Raw genomic sequence first — 25,141 nt, 5'->3', positions numbered from 1 at the left:
GCCGAGGCTCGAGGCACAGTGATACTCGGCTCAGCTCGGCTCGTTTACAGCCCTAGGAGAGTTTGAGATTGTGATCTATTCATGTCATTAATTTAGCATCTCTTTTACTTCTACATGTGTATGTGGATGTGCACATGGTTATTAATTGTTTTTAATTTTTAATTAACTCACTAATGACAGCTTTGATTATACATACATATATATTTTTACAAATGCTCCTTTTTTGAGTTCTTTGATAGTAAAATAAATAAAATCATTTTAAAACATTAACCTGTGTTTTTCAATCTATTATCAATGCATGAAATTTTAGTGTTCTTTAATTTTACATCAATTGTTAGTTCATAACTTAATTAGCTATTCGAGTTATAAACTAAACTAATTCTATGCATTAATTCCTTGAACTTGAAGGCATAGTACATACATTATTGAACTTTTCTTTCAATATATGAATTAGACCTAAGCAATGTTTTCATCATATAAAATATATACAAAGGGGACAAATGGCCTTGTCATTGAAGTTGTGTTTTGTTTTATTTTGTTTTTTTCTTTAAAAAAATTGTATAACAATTTAGAAAAGTTTGAAGGAGTTTGATTAAAGAATAAAAGAACAATAATTAACCATTAAAATATTTTTCACAAAAGAAAACAAAGTGTAGACTAGAAAGAGAAAGAGATATTCCAACCTTTATCTATATAAAGTGCTATAGAGAACTAGCCTCCAATGGAACAGTTCAGAGCTAAAATATACTCCAAAGAAAAAGGCCCTTGAACTTCCATAAAAGGTCAGCCTTTTCTCCCATATCTCATCAACTTTTCCAACTTTAGCTACATACTTTGTGTTCTCTAATCTTATTCTTTCAATCTATCTTAATTTCAATATAAGTTTTTTATATATACATAGAGACTAGAGTTAATTTGTTATTGCTTTTCTCCGAGATCTGATCTTTTCTTGTTCTTGTTTCAAAGATATATATATATATATATATATATATATATATATATATGTACACACATATATATTGAATCTCTTTTTTTTTTAGGAGTTTAATGGATGCATTATCAGCAAGATGGTTTTCAGAACAGGTATGGAAATTAACAGATGTATATATATGTCTCTAATTTTTTTTTTTTTTTTGAAAAAATATATGTCTCTAATTGCTCTATGATTCATTGATCAATATTTCTTCCTTTGTTTACTTTTTTTAAAAATTTTATTTTTCTTGATGGGAAATTCATAGGGAGTGGATGATCTAAATAGTTTGACAAATCAATGGGAATTAAGCTCTCTAGATGATTTCATAATACAACCATATCCACAAGATCACATCCAACAATGTCTTTCTTCTTCTTCATCTTCTTTCCAAAGCCATGCAACCTCCTCATCAATCACTCCTCAGCCTCTAAACATATCGGTGGACATCGAAAAGCCGAAGAAGATGCTAAAGACTAATAGCTGGAACTCACGGCAAGCACCGGATGCTTCTCCAACGAGCATTCTTTCATTTAGCAGCGGTTTAGACTCCCCGGTAAAACGAAAAAATGACAAAGAGTTCATCATTGAAGATGTGAAGCCTAAGGACTTGGGAATTCTCTTTGATTCCAATTCCAAAAGAAATCTTTCAACCAAACCTCCTTCCTATCAAGATCACATCATTGCTGAAAGGAAGAGAAGAGAAAAACTTAGCCAAAAATTCATTGCTCTCTCTTCCATCATCCCAAATCTAAAGAAGGTTACTTAACTTATTCTCACATCTTATCATATATAACTTCTTATAACTAGTTTATAATTTATATATATAGATGTGTGTGTATGTGTGTGTATAGATGGACAAGGCTACTGTTTTAGGAGATGCAATAAAGTATGTGAAACAACTTCAAGAGAGAGTGAAAACACTAGAAGAGGAAACAAAGAAGAAGACGAGGAAGGGAGATCATGAGCTATCATCAAGTAGAAGTAGTGAGGATAAGGAGGATGACATGAATGACCAACAATATGATCATGATTCCATTCCAGAGATTGAAGCTAGAAAGCTTGTGAGAAGACAATACTTATAAAGATCAGTTGCCAACAGCGAAAAGGAGTTATCGTTAAGTCATTGCTCGAGATCGAAAAACTCAACCTCACTGTCACAAACACTAGTGTCATGCCCTTCCCTTCTTCTTCTCTCCATCTCTCTGTCATTGCTCAGGCACGCCTGCAACTTAAATTTCATCTCTTTAATAATATATATATATATATATATATGTATATATATATGTATCTTGAAATTATTAAGTTTGTTTTAATGATGCAGATTGAAGAGGAGTTCTGTTTGACAATGGATGATGTTGTGAAGAAGTTGAGCTTGGCTTTGAGACAGTTGATGTGAAGAATTGATCATGTTAATCAATTACAAAGTTGGCCTAAAGATCACCATTTATTTATTTATTTATTTTTATCTTTATGATGTTGTTTTTCTGCATGGATGGAAGTCTCACATTTGTAGTTTGATTATTACTGTTGCTCATGGTTGACTAGTTTGATCATGTTTGTTAGGGAGGAAGAACTCAACTTAGTTGGAGAAGTCTTAACTTCACCACCGCTTTGTTTTTGTGGCCTTTTTTTTTTTTAATCTCTCAATGGTGAGAAAATAAATGGTGATCTTGGTGTTATATATCCTTGTAAATAATTGGCCTTAAAAGAGTTATAAATTGCGTGGTAAAAAGAGCTTGTAATGTTGTTGTGTGACCGTTTATGTTTTGTTAAAAATATATATGTATGTTAATGTGGAATGGAAGAACCTCCTCCTTTTTCTTTTTTGTTTTTATTTTTCTTCTTTTTCCTTTATCTTTGATTAGTATGTTGTTATATGTTTTTTACAAAGTTTTTATTTTAACAAACTGAGCAAGAGGTTAGAAACAATCACTAGGGGTGAAACACCGACAACAAACACACAAAATCACAATAAACACAAAAAGAAAGATAGAGGTTATGAGAAGGTGAAGTCCACCCTCTGGTGTTCGAGTCCTCCTCAAATTGACAGAGAGTAAATCACTTCGATTTGTTGTTTTGTCTGTTTTTTCTTGTTTTTTTTATTTGATCTTGGTTTTGTTTGTATTTATTTTTTTCATAATAAATCAATGATTTATCCACTTTATTCAAAAAAAAAATTTATTTATTTATTTATTTTAATAAACACCCATAAATCACATATAGTAAAAAAAAAGTATAGTTTGTATACTTATTCTTGTTAGGTGATCCTGACTAGTGGATTCTATCTATGACACTCCCTCTCTTGTTCATTTGTATTCTACTATTTTATTTTCTATTTTTTCTGTGACTTTTTATTATACTTTTATTTTGATTTTAATTTAAGTGATTTATTCATATTTTTAAAATATTAAAAATTAAAACTGCAAAGTTTAAAATAGATTAAAAAGCTTAGTATTAGTCATTGCATAATTATATATATATATATTTAAATTTTAATTACTATTAATTAAGTAAAATTTTATTCAACTTTTATAAAAAATTTAAATTTAACTTAAATTCAAACAAAGAAACCTCATAATCAAGTTCACATTTATCAAGACACGTGGCTTTAACTTGTTGGGTTATTGACTTAAATTCTCATTAATCAAAGCATGGACCATCACTAATCTGTCACCTTAGATAGAGATATCACACTAGAATATCATTTTAAATATTTAATTACCCACACATCTTTAAAAGCAATTTATAATAAAAATTCTCATAGGAGCCAAAGCGTTAACAACCTAACAGTATTAGACCTGTTATAGAAAGCATGGTATAAAATTTTTAAATGACCACAGTTCAAATTTCGCACGTAATGGTAATAATGGACCTTTGGATGTTGGTATGAATTTGCAACTCAACCCCTGTGTATGTTTTTTTTAAAAAAAAGTCATAAGACTTAAAAAAAAATAATAATAATAATTTCAGTCAAAGCTAATGATGGACTTTGGGGGTGATAATGCACGCACTCATGACTCTATCTAAAAAGGTGCTTAAAAATTTTTCAAAATTAATAATGGACCCAAAGTCCATGGGCCAAGTCCAAGAGCCGAAGCCCATAAAGGAAAGCGGCGCAATATTAGGTTTGCTGTTCTGCTTGCGTGGCACGTTTTGATTGGAAAAAATCAAAGGTCCCACGTGAACCAGGCTGTCCACTCGTTTGTCGTTTTCCCCAAATTTCATTACAACAAACCTTCGCCAATCGTTTCGCGTCTCGCATCACTCTCTCGTCTCTGATTGGTTCTCTTCATCCACGTCAGCATCTAGAACCCTTTTCCCTCCATAAATATCATCTAAATCTCCAAGTTTTTCCCAGAATTCGAAACCCTAATTTCGCTAATTCGATCCCTTGTTCCCTCCAATTCCTCATTGAATTCCCTCAATCCATGGCTTTTCGATCCCAAATCCTCCTTTTCTTGATCGTATTCCTCGCAGTTGGTTCGGCTAATGCGAAGGTCTCATCTGAGACTCTAAATCCATCGGCGCCTAAAGCGATTTCGGTAAGAATCCCCAATTCCTGCTGCAAAAATCTACTTTTTTTTTTTGTCCCATTGTTTGAGGCTTAAATTTGTGATTTTTTGGTATGATTTTGAAGGATTTGAGAGATGCGATTGTGAGAGGGTTGGGGATTCAAGGGCAGGAAGGGCTGAAGGTTTCGGGATTTGATGTTAGGGATGCGCTTGTGGGACAATCGGTGGCGTACGAGTTCGACATTGAGGTGGATAAGAAGACGATTCCGATCAAGTTGTTGGAGGATGTGAATCGATGGGAGTTTGTTGATCTTCCGATGTTTAGAACAGAGGAAGGAGGAGAGAAGGGATTGGCTGAGATGGGAAGGACAAGAGAGCATTCTAGGGTTTCGCCAGTTCTTTCTCCTTTTCAGCTTGCTGGACCGATGGAGCTCTGGATTCAGGATGGTGATGATTTGAGGCTCTCATTGCCTGTGAGTGATCTCTCTTTTTAATCTTTCTATGCTGTCACTTTAATTGTTTGCTTTATTTGAGATTGAATTCAACGTAGAAGTATAGATTGCATGCAAACTCTTATTGTTTTGTTTTGACTCTTTTGAGGTTGCATGTGAATGTAGGAATAGAAAACACATTGTTTTGATCAATATTCTAAAACAAACGACATTGAGAACATTGTTAGATGTGTAATCTTATCATATCACATTCATAATGATGTTTGAACAATAGATTTTAACTGTAGGAACATTCGATGATATGTTTGAAAGCTTGTGCATTTGTGAACAATAGATATCTGCAATTCATTGACTAATAAGTTTCATTAGTTCTGTTGGTTTAATGTAAATATTTGCTATAGCTCTGTGGAAAAGAGAAGTTTTAGTAAGTTTGATGTTTGAACAATAGATTTTAACTGTAGGAGCATTCGATGATATGTTTGAAAGCTTGTGCATTTGTGAACAATAGATATCTGCAATTCATTGACTAATTAGTATCATTAGTTCTATTGGTTTAATGTAAATATTTGCTATAGCTCTGTGGAAAAGAGAATTTTTAGCAAGTTTGATGTTTGAACAATAGATTTTAACTGTAGGAACATTCGATGATGTGTTTGAAAGCTTGTGCATTTGTGAACAATAGATATCTGCAATTCATCGACTAATTAGTTTCGTTAGTTCTGTTGGTTTAATGAATATATTTGCTATAGCTTTGTGGGAAAGAGAATTTTTAGCAAGTTTGTTTGTTGTGCAAACATTTTGTATGGGAATTATTAAATGATTTTATGGTCTTCTTCTCCTGTCCATAATTTGTGCATATGAGTTGCTTCAAAATGTCAAGCATGTATATAGATCCATTTAGTGGTACAGATAAAACTTAGTTCAGTTGAAGGACATTGATATACAATCAGTCATGCCAGAATTACACATGAATTTACCATTATTGTTCGTCTCTGCAGCATGATGTGGAAGCTGGTACGCTGAAGAAAGTAATCTTATCCGATGGTGCGGTTGTGACTGTGAAGGGAGCTAGGTCTGTCAGCCTTCGGCATCCATTGGAGCTTCCCCTTCCTCTCAATCGCACCTACCACAAAGGTCGGTCCATGGCATCAGGCCTTATGTCCATTGCTGAAGCCCTCCGTCAAACCGCACGATCAAATGAGAAGCCCCTCCTCTCGCTCCGCATTGTTGGTCCAACCTCCCTTACCTCATCGCCTTCCACTTCTCCCAATGACAAGCTCAAGCTTAAGCTTCTCGCTCCTGGTCTCGTGGAGCTCTCAACCCGTTCTGTACCAGTGGTAGCTGATAATGTTGATAGACCAAGCAGTTATGGTGCCACCCTCTGGCCATTGACATCACTGAATGGCTCCAACTCAAACCTCCGGGGCTTTGAGGAACTACTGGCTTCAGTATTAGGGAAGAAGGTAGATGAGGAGGGATCATTTAAATTAGTGAAAGCAGAGGTGTCAGCAAGGAATTATTTGAAGATGGGATTCTCAGTAGAGAAGAGCCTTTTGGATGGACAGGTTAATTGGTCTGGCTACCCGGAATGGAAGACAAAACCAGAGAAGGCCACTTCTCACTTTGAAGTGATCGCTCGGATTGAGGACAATGGCAAGGTGATACCGGAGAGAATTGCCCCGGTCCAGCCTATTGAAATTCAGGATACCATTTCAGTTAGCGCGCAAACTGGGAACATTTCCTTTTCTCAGCTGCCAATTGTTCACCCACCACCAGTTTACTTCACTCTGTAAACCATTTAAAAAAAAAAACATCTCTTTTATCATCAAAGAGCAGTAATTGTATATTCTCCGGGTCATATAATTTTCATAAACAATTTTGTTGAACAATTAATTTGTATAGTGCTTCCGCTTGTGCTGTTATTACAATACAAATCAATAAAGAAAAAAATTTGAATGAATCACTGGTCTTTTAAATGTGTCCTTTATAGCTTGTGCATGTGGATGAATGCTTCATGCTTGAAAGTTAACAATAACTTGTTGCTGTAGCTCTTCAATGTCAGTAAAGGTTTTCTGGAATAGTCCTAAACCCAGTGTTTTGTAAGGGAGCACACACTCTTATCAGTTTAGAAAGCAAGCAAGCATTAAAAGAAGTTGGTATGTGAAGTCTCTTTCTATCAGCTCATGCTTGTATTACATAGCAGTGTTTTATGGTGGTTGTTGGTGCTCAGGATGAACAGAACAAGTTCATGCATCATGTAAAATAGAAATAGAAACCAAAGCTGCAGTGTGAGTCATGCCCATTCCATGCTTTACTTCTACAGTTAGCATTCAGAATCACCTACTCACACTTCCTGCCTGTTCACCAAAAAGCCTTGCAAGATCAAAAGAAAATAAAGAAACTTCCACTTCTAGTTGTCATATTTTTAATGCCAAAGAAAAGAACTTGAATACAAGATTGGGATAAGTGCATGGAAAACCAAGCAGAGAAGGGAACATGAAGTTGTTGGTGTGGGACATTGAATAAGCCTATTTCCAGAAGATAAAGTGATTAAGTTAATCTCATGGATTATGGGAATGGTGATCTCATTGATCAACTCTAGAATCTGGGTGCTGTATCGGAGAACGGGTTGCTGGTTGGCATCATCCAAAGGCCAGCAGACAAGAAGATCTTCCTTCAAGACTTCATAAAATAACACAAACTCCCATACTTATCACTTCCCAACATCACTAATTACCCATAATTAACCAAAAAAAAAAACCCATTATCCAACTCAGGGGCGACAATTTAAAGTTTGACTAATCATAGTTTAGTTTTATACTACTCCTTCCATTTCTACTGTGAATAACCGAATCTCACATACCAAGAAAGTTGATTATTTCACATAATTTAATAAAAAATTAGTCATCTTTTCAAAATTACACCTAAATTATATTTTCACAATTCCCTCGCATATTAAATTTTAAGAAAAGAATTGAATAGAGTGTTAGGGTAATTTAAAAAAAAATAATAATAATAAATAGTTATTAATGTTTAAAAATGACAAATAAAAAAAATATGGGTTTATGATTAATAAAAAGATTCGGAGGGAGTAATATATAACATTCTTTCTATTTGTCTATTTTATTTAATTCATATGTATTAAAAAAATTGGTTGGAATTGGTTGACAATCTAAATTTTATAAAATATGTATTAATTTTCAAAAATTATTTTTACTTAAAATATGTTTTAACAATGTGTAATTAAATATAATTTATTAAAATTTGTAAAAATATATTAAATATAAAATATAAATTTAAAAAAATAATATTTAATGTTTCACAATTTTTTTTTAATGGACAAATAAAAAAATTAATAAAAACCTCTAAAATAAGACCAATAATAAACACCAGCAAGAGTATTATTTAAATTTAAACAGATTAGCTAACTTAGTTTATATTAAGTCAATTCGAATCATATATAAATAAATAATAGTATCTAATAAATTTTATCATATAATTGATTTTTATTTAAATGAAAAATAAAAATAAAACGTGAACTCTAATGGAACAAAGTCCCATTTAGGCTGCATCTGTCTCGCAGATCGGCCTCTTTCTCGTGGGCCGCAGCCTTTCATTGGGACCACACGTGCTGTCAAGGGACCACACGCGTGTCACCCGATGCCCATCTTGTAATATCCCTTAACTTCAAAGGGCATTACCGTAATCTCCCTTTCTCACACTATGTGCGCCTGTTATTATGTTTTTTTTTTATTTTTATAATAATATATATTTTAATAGTTATCTTTGTGTTTGTGGTTTCGCGTCCCCCCGGGACCAAACTTGACTAACTCTGTGGAACTAATCATGGCTTCTTGTGTCCCGCCCCGAACCCGAATCCCTTTTCCCAATTAAGCTTAATTTAATTAATACTAATATTGTGTTAAATAATCAAACATTTACCGGTTAAAAAAACAACTAATTGATTTATCCAATTTATTTAAAATAATTAAATAAATAGAATTAAATTTTTATAATAATTGAAGCAGTATCCAACGTCCCTCGATAGCCCAAAACCCACCATCACAAAAAACGCGCCAAAAAACAAAATAAAATAAATAAGTAAATAAATATTTTGAAATTTTACAAATACCCCCTTTAAAATATAATTTTTTAAAATCTTTATAAACCCCAAACACACGTAGAGCACTCCACAGTCTCTCGTTTCTCCAACATCGTCTCTATTTCTCTCTCTAAAAGAGAGAGTTTTAGAGAGAGAAATCCAAATGCTTCTCTCTATGCTTCTCCTTCTTCTCCTCCGTTCATCGGTTGTAGCTCCGGCGACGGAGCTCGGCCTGGAGGCGGAGGCGTTAATGGCTATCAAAGCAGCGGTGTCCGACCCCGGCGGTGCTCTCTCATCATGGGACGCCGCCGTGGACCACTGTGGCTGGGTTGGCGTTCACTGTGACGCCGCTCGCCGCGTCACGTTGTTAGATATCTCATCCATGAATCTCACCGGCGTTCTCTCGCCGGAAGTTGGTCATCTCCGTGGGCTCCTCCACCTCACCGCTGCTGTGAACTCCTTCTCCGGCCCCATCCCTGTTACCCTCTCTCGTGTATCCAATCTCCGAACCCTAAATCTCTCGAATAACATCTTCAATGGATCCTTCCCTTCTCCTCTTTCTCGGTTGAAGAACCTCCGGATCTTGGACCTCTACAACAATAACATGTCCGGTCCGCTGCCGGTTGAGGTGGCGGAGCTCCGGAACCTCCATCATCTCCATCTCGGCGGTAACTTCTTCTCCGGCGAGATCCCTCGGGTGTATGGAAGCTGGGAGTTCATTGAATATCTCGCAGTGTCTGGGAACTCTCTCACTGGTTTTATCCCGGCTGAGCTCGGGAATCTCCGGAAACTCCAGCAGCTTTACGTCGGCTACTTTAATAGCTACTCCGGCGGGATCCCACCGGAGATTGGGAACCTGTCGGAACTCGTCCGGCTTGATATGGCGAACTGTGGTCTCTCTGGTGAGATCCCGCCGGAGATTGGTATACTGGAAAACCTAGATACGCTTTTCCTGCAGGTGAATGGGCTCTCCGGTGAGATCACGCCGGAGTTGGGGAAGCTCCGGAGTCTCAAATCGATGGACATCTCTAACAACGCCCTCACTGGAGAGATACCACCGAGTCTCGCTGAGCTTAAGAACTTGACACTTCTTAATCTCTTCAGGAACAAGCTCCACGGCGCGATACCGGAGTTCATCGGAGCGTTGCCGCAGCTGGAGGTGCTCCAACTCTGGGAGAACAACTTCACGGGGAGCATCCCGAGGAGCTTGGGGACGAGCGGGAGTCTCCAGCTGCTTGACGTCTCGTCTAACAAAGCTCACTGGGAGTCTCCCGCCGGAGCTCTGTTCCGGCAACAAGCTTCACACGCTCATCGCTTTGGGGAACTTCCTCTTCGGCCCGATCCCTGACACCCTCGGCGGTTGCCAATCACTCACTCGCATTCGAATGGGCGAGAACTACCTTAATGGATCGATTCCCGCCGGGCTTTTCAGCCTCCCCATTCTCGCCCAGATCGAGCTCCAAGACAACCTCCTCACCGGCGCGTTCCCGGAAACCGGGAAATCCACCATCTCGCCGAACCTGGGTCAGATCAGCCTATCCAACAACCGCCTCTCTGGCCCTCTCCCACCAACCATAGGGAACTACTCCGGCGTCCAAAAGCTTCTCCTCAACCAAAACCTCTTCTCCGGCGAAATCCCACCAGAGATCGGCCGCCTTCAACAGCTCTCCAAGCTCGACTTCAGTGGCAACCGTTTCTCCGGCCTTATCACCCCGGCGATCAGCCAATGCAAGCTTCTAACCTTCGTCGACCTCAGCCGCAACAATCTCAGTGGCCAAATCCCATCAGAGATCACCGGAATGCGTATCCTAAACTACCTCAATCTCTCCCGCAACGCTCTCGACGGCACCATCCCTCCATCCATCGCCGCCATGCAAAGCCTCACGGCCGTCGACTTCTCTTACAACAACCTCTCCGGCCTCGTCCCCGGCACCGGCCAGTTCAGCTACTTCAATTCCACGTCCTTCGTCGGCAACCCCAACCTATGTGGTCCTTACCTCAACCCATGCATTTCATCAAACACCTCACGCTCATCCCACTCTCACGGCCCCCTCTCCGCCTCTCTCAAACTCCTCCTCGTCCTCGGCCTCCTCCTCTGCTCCATAGCCTTCGCCATCGCCGCCATCATCAAAGCTCGGTCTCTTAAGAAAGCCAGTGAAGCTCGTGCATGGAAGCTCACTGCTTTCCAGCGCCTTGACTTCTCCTGCGACGACGTCCTTAACTGCTTGAAAGAAGAAAACATCATCGGCAAGGGAGGCGCAGGCATTGTCTACAAGAGTGTGATGCCCAACGGTGATCAGGTGGCCGTCAAGCGTCTTCCGGCCATGAGCCGTGGCTCCTCACATGACCATGGCTTCTCCGCCGAGATTCAAACACTTGGAAGGATTCGTCACAGACACATTGTTAGGCTTCTTGGCTTCTGCTCCAACCATGAGACCAATCTCTTGGTTTATGAGTACATGCCCAATGGAAGTCTTGGGGAGGTCCTTCATGGCAAGAAAGGTGGTCATTTGCATTGGGACACTCGGTATAAGATCGCAGTTGAGGCTGCCAAGGGCCTTTGCTATCTCCACCATGACTGCTCGCCTTTGATCCTCCACCGTGATGTTAAATCTAATAACATTCTTCTTGATTCCAACTTCGAAGCTCATGTTGCTGATTTCGGTCTCGCCAAGTTCTTGCAGGACTCCGGCACTTCCGAATGCATGTCTGCCATTGCCGGTTCTTATGGCTACATTGCTCCTGGTATTCAATCTCTTAACTTCTCATTTTTTTAGCATCTATGCATACATCATACACTTCTCACCAATGCCATCTCTTAGGTTGAATTGAATCTAGATTACTCTTATGGTATGGAGACACACATTTTGATTCAATTTAACTAGTATAACTTGACAATTTTATTGTTCTGAATGTGTACACATATATATTATACAAATTTTAGATTGAATTGAAGTTGGCAGGGTAGATCCAAAGACAATTTAGGTTGAATTGAGCTTATCTAACAGTACAGAATTATGTTTATTTACAGAGTATGCATACACATTGAAGGTGGATGAAAAGAGTGATGTGTATAGCTTCGGAGTTGTGTTACTAGAGTTAGTAAGCGGGAGAAAGCCCGTCGGGGAATTTGGGGATGGAGTAGACATAGTGCAATGGGTTCGCAAAATGACCGATTCAAACAAAGAAGGCGTGCTCAAAATCCTCGACCCGAGACTCCCGACGGTTCCTCTACACGAAGCAATGCACATCTTCTCCATTGCCATGCTCTGTGTCGAAGAACAAAGCGTCGCCCGTCCGACAATGCGAGAAGTAGTTCAAATGCTCACTGAGCTCCCAAAGCCTTCTGCTTCAAAGCAAGAAGATCATGAAGATGATGACTCTATTGAAAACCCCGGTGAAATACCACCTCCTGATCTCCTTAGCATTTGATGCAAACTAGATAATATATCACTCTAATTTTGGTCCCTATCTTGAGCAGCAGTTGCTATTTCTAGTAGCAGCACTAGTAGCATTAGTTTTTTTTTTAGTGGTCCAGTCCTGGTTGGATTCCTGTACAGCAGAAATGGGTTTATGTTTGTTGGTGTTTGTTTGGTTGTTTGGTTTCTTCTTTCTTTAGTTAGTTGCACATGCTGCTGCTGGTCTTCTGGAGTGTGTATTTACAAGTAGAACAACAAGGTGGGGTTCATCTTTGCTTCTATCTTTCTCTGAATCATTATAAGTAAAAGCTTAAATGGTTTCCTATTATAAGCTCAGTGACTTGAAGACCAGGTTTTGAGATCTGTGTCTCTTGTTGCTTCTCAATTCTCAATTCCCCAAGAATGAAAGCAAACCAAAGAGACAAGGAAACAGAGTCTACGTATTAGACTGGTTAATGGAGTCAAGTCATCAATCTTTTCATGCATTACTACTACTTAGGAGTGTTTTCTTTTTTATTCTCTTTGGATTGTCACTTCAATGCTTGCTTTCTCAGGGGGTTTTGTTTTTGTTCTCTTTAATGATAATTATAATTAATACTCACAATTATTGCTTGGAAGCAACAAGGACACAAATGGGGATGAGTCTCACCAACCCATTTTGTTTCTTCATATGTTTCCTTCTTCCCAATTGATAGTCTCATTTAATATGAGTTACTGATTTAATGACTTGTTATTTCCACTTCTTCTATTGTCATTAAATCTTTATTTATAATCATCAGGGTCAATCCAAAGGTCAGAGATTTAATAGAGTCCATAATTTTTATCTAATATATTAAATGTAAAAAAACTAAATATATTTTTTTAATAAAATTGATAAAATATAAATTTATTACAAAACCATAAAACAACAGAAAAGAAACATATTTGAAAGAGTATATCACCAACCAACGATGAAACAATAAGAGAAGTGAACCACTAGAGAAGATGAAGTATTTTTTTAAAAGAGACCAGTGAAAAAGGATCACTCTGGGGGCTGAATAATTTCATGAAAAATAAGATTTATAAAACAAACTAATTCCAAAAATATGAGGGAATGAACCTTGCAAAGTAGTCAATAATTAAAACAGAGAGAAAAAAAAAACCATGGCAATTTAGATTAGGTGGGGTCCATCCACAGATACATGTTGTATATTATTCAAAAGGGTTTCACTTTCATAAACATTGAATAATTGAATTAAAGCCACTTTGGCATTTGATATTTATATATTTATATACATATTCACATGGGACCCTCCTTGCTATCTTTCTCCCATTTCCCATCTTATTTTGGAGTCACTTTAATGTTTATCTGACTGCGTTTGTCTTCCTGCTTTTCATATAATTAATTCTTAGTGCATGACTGAGCTATTCATCATCAACTCATTTTGTTTTCAATAATTACAACAATACAAATATGAAATATTTATAATGTGTTAAAATAACTAATGAATTTGTTATATATAAATAAGTAACACAAGATATAATTAAAAGTAAATTTTACACATATATTGAAACCTCTATATATAGGATTCACGAATATACATTATTAATATTAAAAATATTAATAGAGAAAAAACACATCCACAAATATATTTTTAAGGCATTCATTCATAACATAATGTTCTATGTTAAAAATTTTACGAAGATATTAAAATATTCAGAATTCTCATCATAATATATTTTAAAAATAGGTAAAAATACTTTGTTAATCTTTCCTTTCAAAAAGTATTATATTGCCAAGAACTTAACTTAAAAATTTTATAAAAATATATTTTATTTATATAATTTTTTTTCTTAATTTAAGTTAGGACAAGGGGAGAGGATGAATGGTTGTCTGTTTTTTTATAATTTTTAAAATATTTTTTTTTATAAAAATTAGATTAAACTACAACTTTGTTAAGGAGTGGAAATGATTACAAATGATGAAACAAAAGATATAACTTCTGAGTGAAACAAAAGAAACAACTTTAGAGTCCATTAATGATGTAATTAAGACCAGATGAAACAATGTCAAGGACTAGTTGATTGTTTGTCAAAATAACAATATATAATACAAGGTGGTGGAAGCTTTACTAGAAAAGTATATATATATATATATATAAAGAAATAATTTTGTTAAAATATTTTTTAAATAAATTCAAAAGGGTAAAAATAAAATAATAAAAAAAGTAGGAAAAAAATAAATAAATAATAAAAAGGTGTACTTGAGGAACACCAAACTTGTAGACCAAAGTAAGTGCAATGCAAAATAGTTGATGGATTTGGTTTGAAGTTTGAAAGACATTGATGACAAAAATGCAGTGCAAGAAATGCATTGAAGACTGACTAGATGAGTTAGTTCCCTCTCTGACTCCATTTTTCAGGCATCCTCTTCCCTACTTCTCATGGCATTCATTTATAGACACCCCTCCCACTATTAATATCAACACACTCACTCACTCACTCTCTCTCTCTTTTTGACTCTGGATCATTGGACTGTTATTTATATGATAAAAATTTCATCTTTCATATTTCAATAAATTCAAATCATAGTTAATGAAAAAAGAAAGAAAAAAAACACCGCAATAAATGAGTGGGAGTTCATTTAACTTTTATATGAAAAGCCCAGAGAGTCGGACTCTCTTCTTTTAAAATGTAAATGAGGTTTTTACTTTTTAGTGTATGTATAAGATGATTTATTCAAATTATCAAAAGAAATAAAAAATCATTTGAGTTAGTTAAATAGGAAAAAAAAATTGAATTGTAGAAAATAAAAAAAAAATAGATGTATGAGAAGAGAAAAATCCAAAAATAAAATAAAATAAAATGTAACAATAATTCAAAATAATATGTTGCCAACACCTTCTTTGTTTATTACCACTGAATTCTTTATTTTGAACATTTATGTTTTTACTAAGAAGGTGATTTTTTACTTTAACTCATCCATAATAAAAGACATAAATATATTAAAGTATTAATATCACATAGATTTATTTGTATTTATTAAAAATAAAAAATGTCATATGAAAGTTGGTTACGTGTGAATATCTATGCAAAAATAGATATGCACAAATGATAAACTATGAATATATTTCTATAAAAATTATATTTATTTATATTTTTATATGTTTTTAAAAATTATTATTATTCTTGTTATTTTATTTTATAGTTTGCAACAAGAGTATAAATATGCTAATAAAAATCATATATATATATATATAGTATTTTTTTAAGAGTTAAGCAAGCATTTTTCTCATTTTTATTTATCTTTGTAAAAGGGTATTTTGAATTATATTATCCTGTTCTCTGCTGAAGATAAGGTTGCATGGCAGAGCAAGCAATTGCACTTGCCGGAGAGTGACTTGTATTCATGTACTCTTTCTTCTTGACAGCAAAATAAAATATAAAAAATTGCTTTCAAACTGAAACTACTACAAAACTAGATACTTATTAATATTTTTAGATAATAAATAAATAATTCCTCTGAAATTCTATTATTCATAAAAAACTTCTAAGTTTGAGTATTCCTAGAAGGTTTTTTTTTTTACTGACTCGTGCAGTCGTACTTCTATGTCTTTATATCATAAAAGTAATTGACATTAACGGAAATGTTTATCAGTTTTTTAAACGAAACATATAATATTAAATGGAAAGGTAAGATATTAAACGAAAAATGTCAAATATTAGAAAAAATATATTATATGTTAAATGAACACTTATGTAGTTACATGAAAACATGCAATATTAAACGAAAACTATATATTTTTAAACGGGAAATATATGCTATAAGATAGAATAAACTGACCGAGAGAGCTGTATGGATTGAAAAGCAAGATGTCAGAAAAAAAGGAATGTTTGACAAATTTAAATGTGAAAAGGTCTGGCTGGGATGTTTTGAAAGACTGTTTGGCAAATTTAAATATGAAAAGGTCTGGCTGGGATATTTTGAAACTTTTAAGAATTTATAATTAATTGACCCAAACATTTTTTTATAAAATCATATTTATTTATGTACTTTTGCATAATATTTTTTTTTATATATATTTTTGTGGTTCAAAATCAATTTGCAAATTTTATTAGAATATAAATTAATATTTCTTTTTTCTGATTCCTTTTTGTGGCCCCAAATAAAAGAAGAAAAAGAAGAAAAACATAATTTAGGTTTTTCAACAAATTATTTTTGTTTGAGTTCTTGTAAAATATATATGAGTAAATAAAAATAATTTGTAAAGGTATACAAGTAAATATTATTTTTATAAAGATATACAAGTAATTTTTCATTTTTCCAAAAGTATATAACCACAAAAAAAAATATTAAAATCCAGAAAAATAAAAATACTAATACTAATAATATTAATATTAATATCATTTTATTATTATATATTTGGTTTTTGGAATCTTACCTGAATTCATTTTCAAGGCATTCCTTTTTTTCTTTTTCTTTTTACTTTTTCTCAATTATTTTTCTCTTTATTTTTTTTACTTTGAGTTCATTAAGCCTTTGTTTCTTCAAACTCGCTTTTTTTATGCCTTTTGTTTTTGTTAGTTTGCAATTATTAATTTCACTTATTTTCATCATATTTTTTTGACTTTTGTGTTCATATTGTCCTTATTTTTTCTGTTCATCAAAATCAGTTATTATGACATTCTTTTTCTTATAACATATTTATAATGTTTTAAAAATAATATTAATGTGATTTATCTACTTTTATAAAAATAATATTAATATTAATATTAAATTTTGAAACTTTTTTTAAAGATTGAAATTTTCTATTTATTTTTTCATTAAAAGCAACCAAAATAAAAAATTTCTCTTCCATTTTTTGTCTTTAATATAAACTATAGAGGGATATTAGAGATAAGATATTTAGTTAGCAAATTGATTATGTCTTAATTTGCATCTAAAATACTATCTAATTTTATTATAATATGATTTGAAATAAATCATTTCCTAATTTATTATTTTCATACTAATTTGTTTTTGTTAAAAAAAAAACAGAATAAAATAATGGAAATAGAATTCAATATTATCGGGTTTCGGGTTGGCAAGAGGGATCCGACCCGTTAACAAAGAAGCCATGATTGCAAAAAACAGACACCAGCATGCTTCCCCGTTGGACGGTCAACATCTCATCATCAAAAGAACTATTCATAATTGACGGTCAGGATTGAAACAGCTTTACAAAAGCCAATGGGCAACAACCATTGGCCGAAAGTCATTAAATGACACACAAAAAGTAACCAAAAAAAGAAACTCTTTTGAGAATCTGTGGGCCCATCCTGCACGTGTGGCTAAAAGAGCGAAATTTTTTGTCGGTGCAATAAAAAAAGTGGGAAAAAGAGTCTTTTTAATTTCAAAAGTTATCACACCAACCGCGCACGTGACCCTCACTCACTGGGCCTTCCCTACACAAACCAACAAAGATAAATCATTTTTGGGCCTCGGGCCCATATTCTCACGTGCTTCGCACGTGATCTTCACAAAATTCAACAATATATATATATATATAAAAATTGTCTATGCTTATATGAGACAATTCACAAAAACCCTAATATTTTGGTTATTTAATAACACACATTTGTTGATAAAGTCATCTCACTTAGTTTCAGAACCAAATTATTCCCTAATCCTGGTTCTCTTCTATCATAACCTAACACATGTTAGACTGGGATAGAAGAAGACTAGGGAATAACCTGGTTCTAGAACATGACTTCTTATTTGATCATATTTATCTATTACAATTGTCACATGTAACTTGTATTTCTCAATTATTCTCTAGTGAGAGATTCCACGAGTTGAACCTTTTCCATTTTGGTCGGGACCTTCCTCGAAGGCTTATGAGATTTCTTATAGATTCTGGCTTTGTTTTCTATTAGCTTTTTCTTGTCTTCTAGTTTCGTTATCCTTTGTAGCTCTTTTGTTTTTGGTTTGTATCTTTTTAACTCTTGTAACTCTGGTTTGATATTAATAAAATAGCTCTTTGAGCTCTTTTTCTAAAAAAAAAAAAAATACTTTACAAATATATATATATATATATATATAGAATTTACATCCCCTATGGACGTCCATAGATAAGAAATCTATGGACGTCCAATTATCAGTTGTTGGATCATGATCCAACGGCTGACATTGATGAATAATATCACTAGTCATTATACTGTTTAAAACAGTAATTATTGTTTATATTACTGTAGTATCTACTATTTATCAATGTTATCCGTTAGATCGAGATCCAACGGCTGATAATGGATATCCATAGATTTTTTATTTATGGACATCCATAGAGGATTGATCCTCATATTTATATATATATATATATATAAATACAAATAGTGAAGACCAAACAGAGACATATATATAATATTTTGGACATTTCCAGATCACAAACACAAACAGAAACACCAGCCATTTAAGAAGATGGAGTCATTGATCAGTCTCAACTGAACTTGAAGGCTAGTCAGTGTACCATCTTTTGGAACTTAGTCTTTGTTCTTTTATTCAAACAGCATAAGAAACTAAACATTGGAACAGAGCCACCTTTGAACCACACTCATAATATAATTCATCTTTCTCTTTTAAACATAACTGTTCTCTTGTGAAGAAGTAGAAGAACAAGAAATGAGACAAACAATTGAATCCAAAGAATTCTTTTCCACTTTTCAAAGAACAATCATGTACTGTACTAAAATGCCTCAACCACTAAAGTTCATTGTTCAGTGAATTCCATTGCTTTCACAGAGTCCTATAAAAAAAAAGAAAAAAAAAGAAAAGAGAAATGTAAGGAAAGCATTCAAACAATGGAGAGCATAAACTCCCTCAAAACATGCAAGAATGTATAACACAACAGCTTTTGGACAACACCATTCCTTGATTTCATAAACAAAAGAAAACATATATTCAAAAGTTCAAAGAAAAACCTGCCACACTTTATATATTGTATGATGATCACATGCCTCTTATCTGTCATTCCCTGTCCTTTGTTTTGTGAGCATTTCTTATCAGAAACAAGGCCATCCTAGATTACATAAAATAAGAATGTACTATATTGAGAATGGAGCTTAATCACTAATAATCAGTGGAAGTAGTGCATGAATTTAAAACATAAAGATGAAGTTACATCACTGTCTAATATGGTATGTGTGCTCACATGATATAACATTCCAAAGTCTAGACAGACAGAAAGAACAAACAGAGACAGCCACAATTGAGGAGCATTGCACAGAAGCAGTAAAGATTCCAAGTTATCACACTTAATTCCAATGAGCAAAGTCCAAGCAAAGCCACATCCCAATGACGTCTCTTAGCTGAAATTAAGGCTACAAAGTTCAATATCTGCTTGAGTTTTTACTGCATCCTTCATCCTGGAAAAAAACAAAGGTTCTGAACATGACCAAGATTTTAGTTTTCTTTACAATGATGTAATGCGGCCCCTCTCAATCCATCCAAATAAGTAATTCTTTAAATAGTTATTAAGTAGCACAACCAAATATTTTGTCTAGAAAACAAGATCAGAAGAACAGTATTACAGAGAAGAACTTGTTACTGATGAGATTGCTTACACAAAGAAAGAAAGAGAAGGCTGAAATGATACATTTCCATCTTTGAGGATACAAGCTTGAAATCCATTTTAGTCTTCAGATTTGTGAGTGAATTTTCCCTCCCACCTATGTACAAGGAGATTGACTTGCATGAGCTTGTTGAGAGATTTTGAACTGAAAAAGATCAGCTTGATGATCTATCTGCATGTTAATTGGTAAAAGCATTCAATGGCAAATCCTTCAACTATTGCTAGATCGCCGTTTGTACTTGCTTTTCATCAAGCTTAAGAGAAAGTCTGTGAAAATTTGCTCATACCCTGGCATTTTGCCATAGCCTGCAACATAAATTAAGCTTGGTCTGAGAAGAACAGAATTCCATAAATAATAAGTTTCTTCTAAATTTCCTTATTTTTGCCAACCTGGAAAATAGTTGATATCAATCACGTAATACTGGTCTCTGATACCATGTTTTCTAATTATGTCTATGTTAAACAACCGGAGGCCCTGGTGAAATAACATAAACATGTAAAGAAATGAGATTGCATGATACATAAAACTGTAAGTTTAAAATAAATTTGAATACCAGTCGCCATCGGAGCTCTTTAGCAAGCCTCTCGAGCAAAGGTCGTGGAGGAAGCTCTACATCAGAGAAGTTAAAAAGAAGTATACATTTTTCAGGTTAACACATAAAGAGTTAAACTTGCAAAGCATGTCAGAAGAAACTTTCAAGTTAAAAGTTATAATAAACTCACCAGCAACAGCAGGGTCAAGATCAGCATCGTCTGCTGATGCTGCAGCGCAAGAAACCCTTGGGAAACGAAAGACCCCGGCGTTGTTTAATACTTGACTCTCATCAACATCAGGAAGAGAAAACCGCCTCACAACTTTTATAGCTTCCCCAACAATATAAACCTTAAAGAGAACACCTCCTGAAATAAAGCGAAAAGATTAGTTCCAAAACATGGCCTCCTCAGCTGTGCATCTGATTCAACAAAAACCTCTAGCGATAAATTTTGCAGCATACCATGATTCACAAATTCTTGAAGAACCAAAGGAGGCTCAAGCATTGACAGGGAATACTGATCAAATGCAAGAGACAATTCATGTGATTTTGCACTTCCATCAACGACCAATGGCTTGGCAACTGCAACAAGTATAAAAATGGCATTATACATACATGAGTTCAACACTTGGGTATCAATTAAACAATATTATCTATAGGTGCTGCTAATCTCCATTGCTATTAACTTGCCATGCCACTAAATTCTTCCCTTGAACCAAATTAAGCCCAATGTACTATAATAACATGAATTTTCTCCATCAAAACTTCCTCTGTGAGAGAAGTATGACCAAGCGCTAATTAGGCAGAAGCCTAGCCTGTAACTAATATGGCTGGCACAAAGATGATAAAAATGCTTTCACTTCAGAACAAGAGTCATAATTGATCACTAACCATGAAGATCCTGCCACTTAAGCATGCACCCTACTATCTAGGCAGCATTCATCATTATGATGGTTTACCCAAAAATTCAACATTATAGCTCAAAAATCTCAAACTAAATTTAAAAGGATGAAGATAGAAAGTTTACCTATAGGAAATGTTAGTCCAGCCCTGTCAACTGCATGAGTGATTGATGATGGGTCTTTGGTTATTACTAGTTGCTTAGGAACACCAACTCTACCTGCAATAGTTAACAGACTTCATAAGCACACCAGAACTGTGCCATGAGAATGAACACAATTACAATGAAAAGCAGAAAAACCTACTAAATCTACTCCACCGCAACTTATTCTGTAAATTTCAGATGATATTCTGCTTCACCCAGTGTAACAATTTCAAAGAAGAAATGATTTGATGGGCAAAAGTAAGTGTAGACCAAAGTTTACTTCTTGTCAACTATGATCTCGTCTAGCCAACACTAAATGAAATTCTTGAATCAAGTTTATCTATAAATTGTAGAGACATCACAAGTAGTACAAACAGACACCAAACAATGGCCTTGGAAGTAAACCTAGTACCATAGCAATCTGACAAATTTAGATCAGCCACATCCTGAAGCATTGATTGCCGGTTGTTTAAATGTTGTATGGCACCTGGTGGGTCAAGCACAGTAACTTCTGGATGTTTCTCCCAGTAATCCTACAGAACAACGAGAAACGAAAAGTTTATGAATATAGACACAATAGAAATATGAAAAGACACTTTCACTAAAAAGTCTCACAGACAGGAATTTCAGAAACAAATAATTCATTTCAATCTTAATTCACCTTTTGTTGTGACTGATCATTCCAACATGCAAACAGGGGAGGAGAGAAAAAAAAAAAACTTCCTACAAAATTTACTAGCCCAGAACAATGTACATAAGAATTCTGCACAAAAGTTGAATTATATGTTCATTGCATAATGGCATTGCTTAATAAGCATTCATTTTTCATTAGCGTTCCAATTTTATCATTTTCATAAAATCAAGCAATTCTTTCTTCCAATAAAAAAGGATGACCTAGAAGCAATCCAAGTTCTTTTTTCTAATCTCAACAACAATACGAACAAGCAAACAATATCAACCATTTGAAACACTCACTGTCACATGTCCTGCTTAAAAAGCCAAAATTTATGAGATTACTGTTCGGAAGGCCTGAACAAAGTCACCTAGCAACCATATCAGATAGGATTAGCTGATGACAGAAGGCACAATCCAGAGTTGATGGGATTCTTGAGGCTTCAACTTTTAATCATCTGATCATGATTCATAATGCAGGATAGAGTAAGAATTCGGCAAATTGTCAGACAACAATGAGCTTCCAAGTCTGGTGTATGTCTACCAGTACAGCAGTACATGCTAGTTCATGGTGGACATCCCGCCATAATGGCAGCAATATTGTAATACAAAGCAAAAAATATCATATCATATAGTCAAAGAAGACAATGAATAAAAAAAAAAGTGCCATATCTAGAGAGCCATGGCAATCATGGTGTTTTGACGTACCTCAAGAATTTGACGCCACTCTTTTCCTGTTAACTGAAAAAGAATATGCATTAAAGACAAACTTGATCAGACGATGATCCCGGAACTTAGAATGCAACAAATATTTCCCATGAAAAACAATAAAAGTCAGGTTGATCTAAGAAAAGCCTTAAATAAGCAGACCTTATGCAGAACAATGTCGAAGGGGCCTTGATCAGAAAGAGGCCTGTTTTGATCAATTGCAACAAACATAATCCCTTTCTTCCTGCATCAAAATTTTCAAAATATCAACAATAAAATTAAAATGGTAAACAGAGTATTTCATAAACTAAAGGGGGGTCAGAGAGCAAACAGGAAATGTAAATTAACCAATCTTTTATGAATCTCTGGCCAGATAAGGCCGGAGTTGATATAACATGTCGATTACATAAAGTTTTCGCATATAAACAAATGATATCAGTATATAAGACAAACAGGGTAACAAAAATGTGTGAAAACAATAGAATATAGCAAGCATAAACATTTTATCAACCACAAGCAACAATAAAAATACATTTCCTCCACATCAAGTGGACTAGAAAATTGATTTTTTTTTTCAAGTTAAAACGCTGTCACTATCCAACTAGAGCATATGCAATTCTACATATTCCCACTTAAAACCACAAAAGGTTTCAGATACTTTGAGGAGCATCCCAGAAATAGCCCCAAAGGCAAGTGCATATTTGTCAATTGAAAAAAAGAACTTCTTTACATGAGGCCAAGTTAGCAAAAATGTAGAAAATGAGAAAGTATAGTGACAAGTTGCAAAACAGCGGGGACCAAAGGCTGTCATACACAAGATATCCCAACCATCGATTCACTAAAATACTGTCCACCACTCCCATCAATGGCTATCATCTTCACATAAATCAATTGTTATATAGTTATACTGTTGATGGATTGAATTAATGTGAACAATGACGGTAGACGGTAGCTTGAAAACAACATGCATCATAAAACAAAATTCGCAACTAACCGAAAAGGATTTATCAATAGAATAAGTTAAACAATAAGATTTCATAGCTTTCAGCACACCTGTTCTTATTGAAAAACATATGCTAGGTCCACAGAGTAAGAAAGCAAGATATCAAAAAGATATGAAACATACCATAAAAAATATTCCCAGAAAAAAAAAACCAACTTGAACCAATTTGAGAGCAAAATATCACTTCATTTTTCTTAGAACCTTCTGAGATTAAAGAAATAATAACAAATCAAACTCTTTAAGAAAAAAACACTAACATTATCCAACATTTCCAGTTTTCCCATCAAATCACAGTTGTCACCCCAGGGAACGAATTCAATACATAGTTTTGAAAAGAAAGAACAAATCTAAGCCTCGGTAACGCCAGCACAATAAATCTCTGAAAAAAAAAACAGCCTTTTTTCCCACAAATTCCAGTTCTAGTACAGGATTTACCTAGCCAATCCTTCAAGTTTGGGCTGGAGAAAACTCTTAACCTTCTTCGAGGTCAAGGCGTACCCAACAACGAGCTTCGGAGGGGAAACAAGAGCACCACTCTCGTTCTCCCTCTGCTCCTCATTCCAGCACGAAATCTCTCCATTTAACCTCATAATCACACCACCAAGCAATCAAAAACCTAAATTTCAGATCCAGAACGAGCTCCAAAGCGATCAAAAACCCCAAAATACAGAATTCAAGGCTCGAAAACAGAGATATTCCTGAGCGATAACGAGAGAGAGAGAGAGAACAGAACAGAGATTGGGGCGAAGCGAGAATGAGCCGCGTATTTGAGAGTTTTTCATTAGCTTGACAATTACAAAAACAGACACAATCTTGAAGATTATTACCATAATGCCATTTGCCATTTCGGGTCTAGTATGAATTTACGATATTATCCTCGAGCCCATCCCAATGCATGCAAGCATGCAACCGTGTTTCCAAATATTTTATGAGGCAATATAATATAATATTTTTATATATATATAAATGAAATAAATAATAAATAATAATTGAACAAGTGATGGTGTTGTGAATGTGATGTTTGCTGACATTTGTCTGGCATGATAAATTAAGGCCACCTGTACACACTAACAAACAAAACAAGGACAAGAGATATATACATGCATTAATCCCATAATGCCATCAAATTAAATCTA

At 34.7% G+C, this 25,141-nt stretch overlaps 3 protein-coding genes and 1 pseudogene across 5 annotated transcripts; 3 read left to right on the top strand and 1 right to left on the bottom strand.

The window, feature by feature from the left end:
• The first annotated feature begins 730 nt into the window (after window positions 1-730).
• On the top strand, window positions 731-2,473 carry LOC120274959 (annotated as a pseudogene).
• Window positions 2,474-4,335: 1,862 nt separating this feature from the next.
• Window positions 4,336-6,830, top strand: LOC120274435. Its single transcript, XM_039280969.1, has 3 exons — window positions 4,336-4,515; window positions 4,611-4,958; window positions 5,936-6,830. The coding sequence occupies exons 1-3, from the start codon at window positions 4,402-4,404 to the stop codon at window positions 6,728-6,730; spliced, it is 1,257 nt and encodes a 418-aa protein (XP_039136903.1). The 5' UTR covers window positions 4,336-4,401; the 3' UTR covers window positions 6,731-6,830.
• Window positions 6,831-9,119: 2,289 nt separating this feature from the next.
• On the top strand, window positions 9,120-12,737 carry LOC120274673 (leucine-rich repeat receptor-like serine/threonine-protein kinase BAM1). Its single transcript, XM_039281204.1, is given in 3 exon segments — window positions 9,120-10,291; window positions 10,293-11,784; window positions 12,071-12,737. Coding segments are annotated over 3 exon segments (2,982 nt in total). The 5' UTR covers window positions 9,120-9,202; the 3' UTR covers window positions 12,472-12,737.
• Window positions 12,738-19,918: 7,181 nt separating this feature from the next.
• Window positions 19,919-24,763, bottom strand: LOC120274838 (inositol-tetrakisphosphate 1-kinase 3-like). 3 transcript variants are annotated; one of them, XM_039281377.1, is made up of 10 exons: window positions 24,441-24,763; window positions 23,165-23,246; window positions 23,003-23,035; window positions 22,035-22,155; window positions 21,605-21,697; window positions 21,040-21,159; window positions 20,768-20,944; window positions 20,599-20,654; window positions 20,435-20,519; window positions 19,919-20,350 (listed from the first exon to the last, which is right to left on the bottom strand). In XM_039281377.1, exons 1-10 carry the CDS (start codon window positions 24,593-24,595, stop codon window positions 20,256-20,258), a joined length of 1,017 nt encoding a protein of 338 aa, XP_039137311.1. In that variant the 5' UTR covers window positions 24,596-24,763; the 3' UTR covers window positions 19,919-20,255. The 3 variants fall into 3 exon arrangements, with proteins under 3 accessions (XP_039137311.1, XP_039137312.1, XP_039137313.1); XM_039281378.1 differs by lacking the exon at window positions 24,441-24,763 and adding an exon at window positions 23,334-23,450; XM_039281379.1 differs by lacking the exon at window positions 24,441-24,763 and adding an exon at window positions 22,598-22,752 and having other exon boundaries at window positions 23,165-23,233.
• Between the last annotated feature and the right edge of the window lie 378 nt (window positions 24,764-25,141).

The sequence above is a fragment of the Dioscorea cayenensis genome, chromosome 13 (genome assembly GCF_009730915.1).
Source record: "Dioscorea cayenensis subsp. rotundata cultivar TDr96_F1 chromosome 13, TDr96_F1_v2_PseudoChromosome.rev07_lg8_w22 25.fasta, whole genome shotgun sequence".
Classification (NCBI taxonomy): Eukaryota; Viridiplantae; Streptophyta; class Magnoliopsida; order Dioscoreales; family Dioscoreaceae; genus Dioscorea; species Dioscorea cayenensis.
Note: the sequence above shows the minus strand (reverse complement) of the source record. Positions and strands in the feature narration are given on the sequence as shown.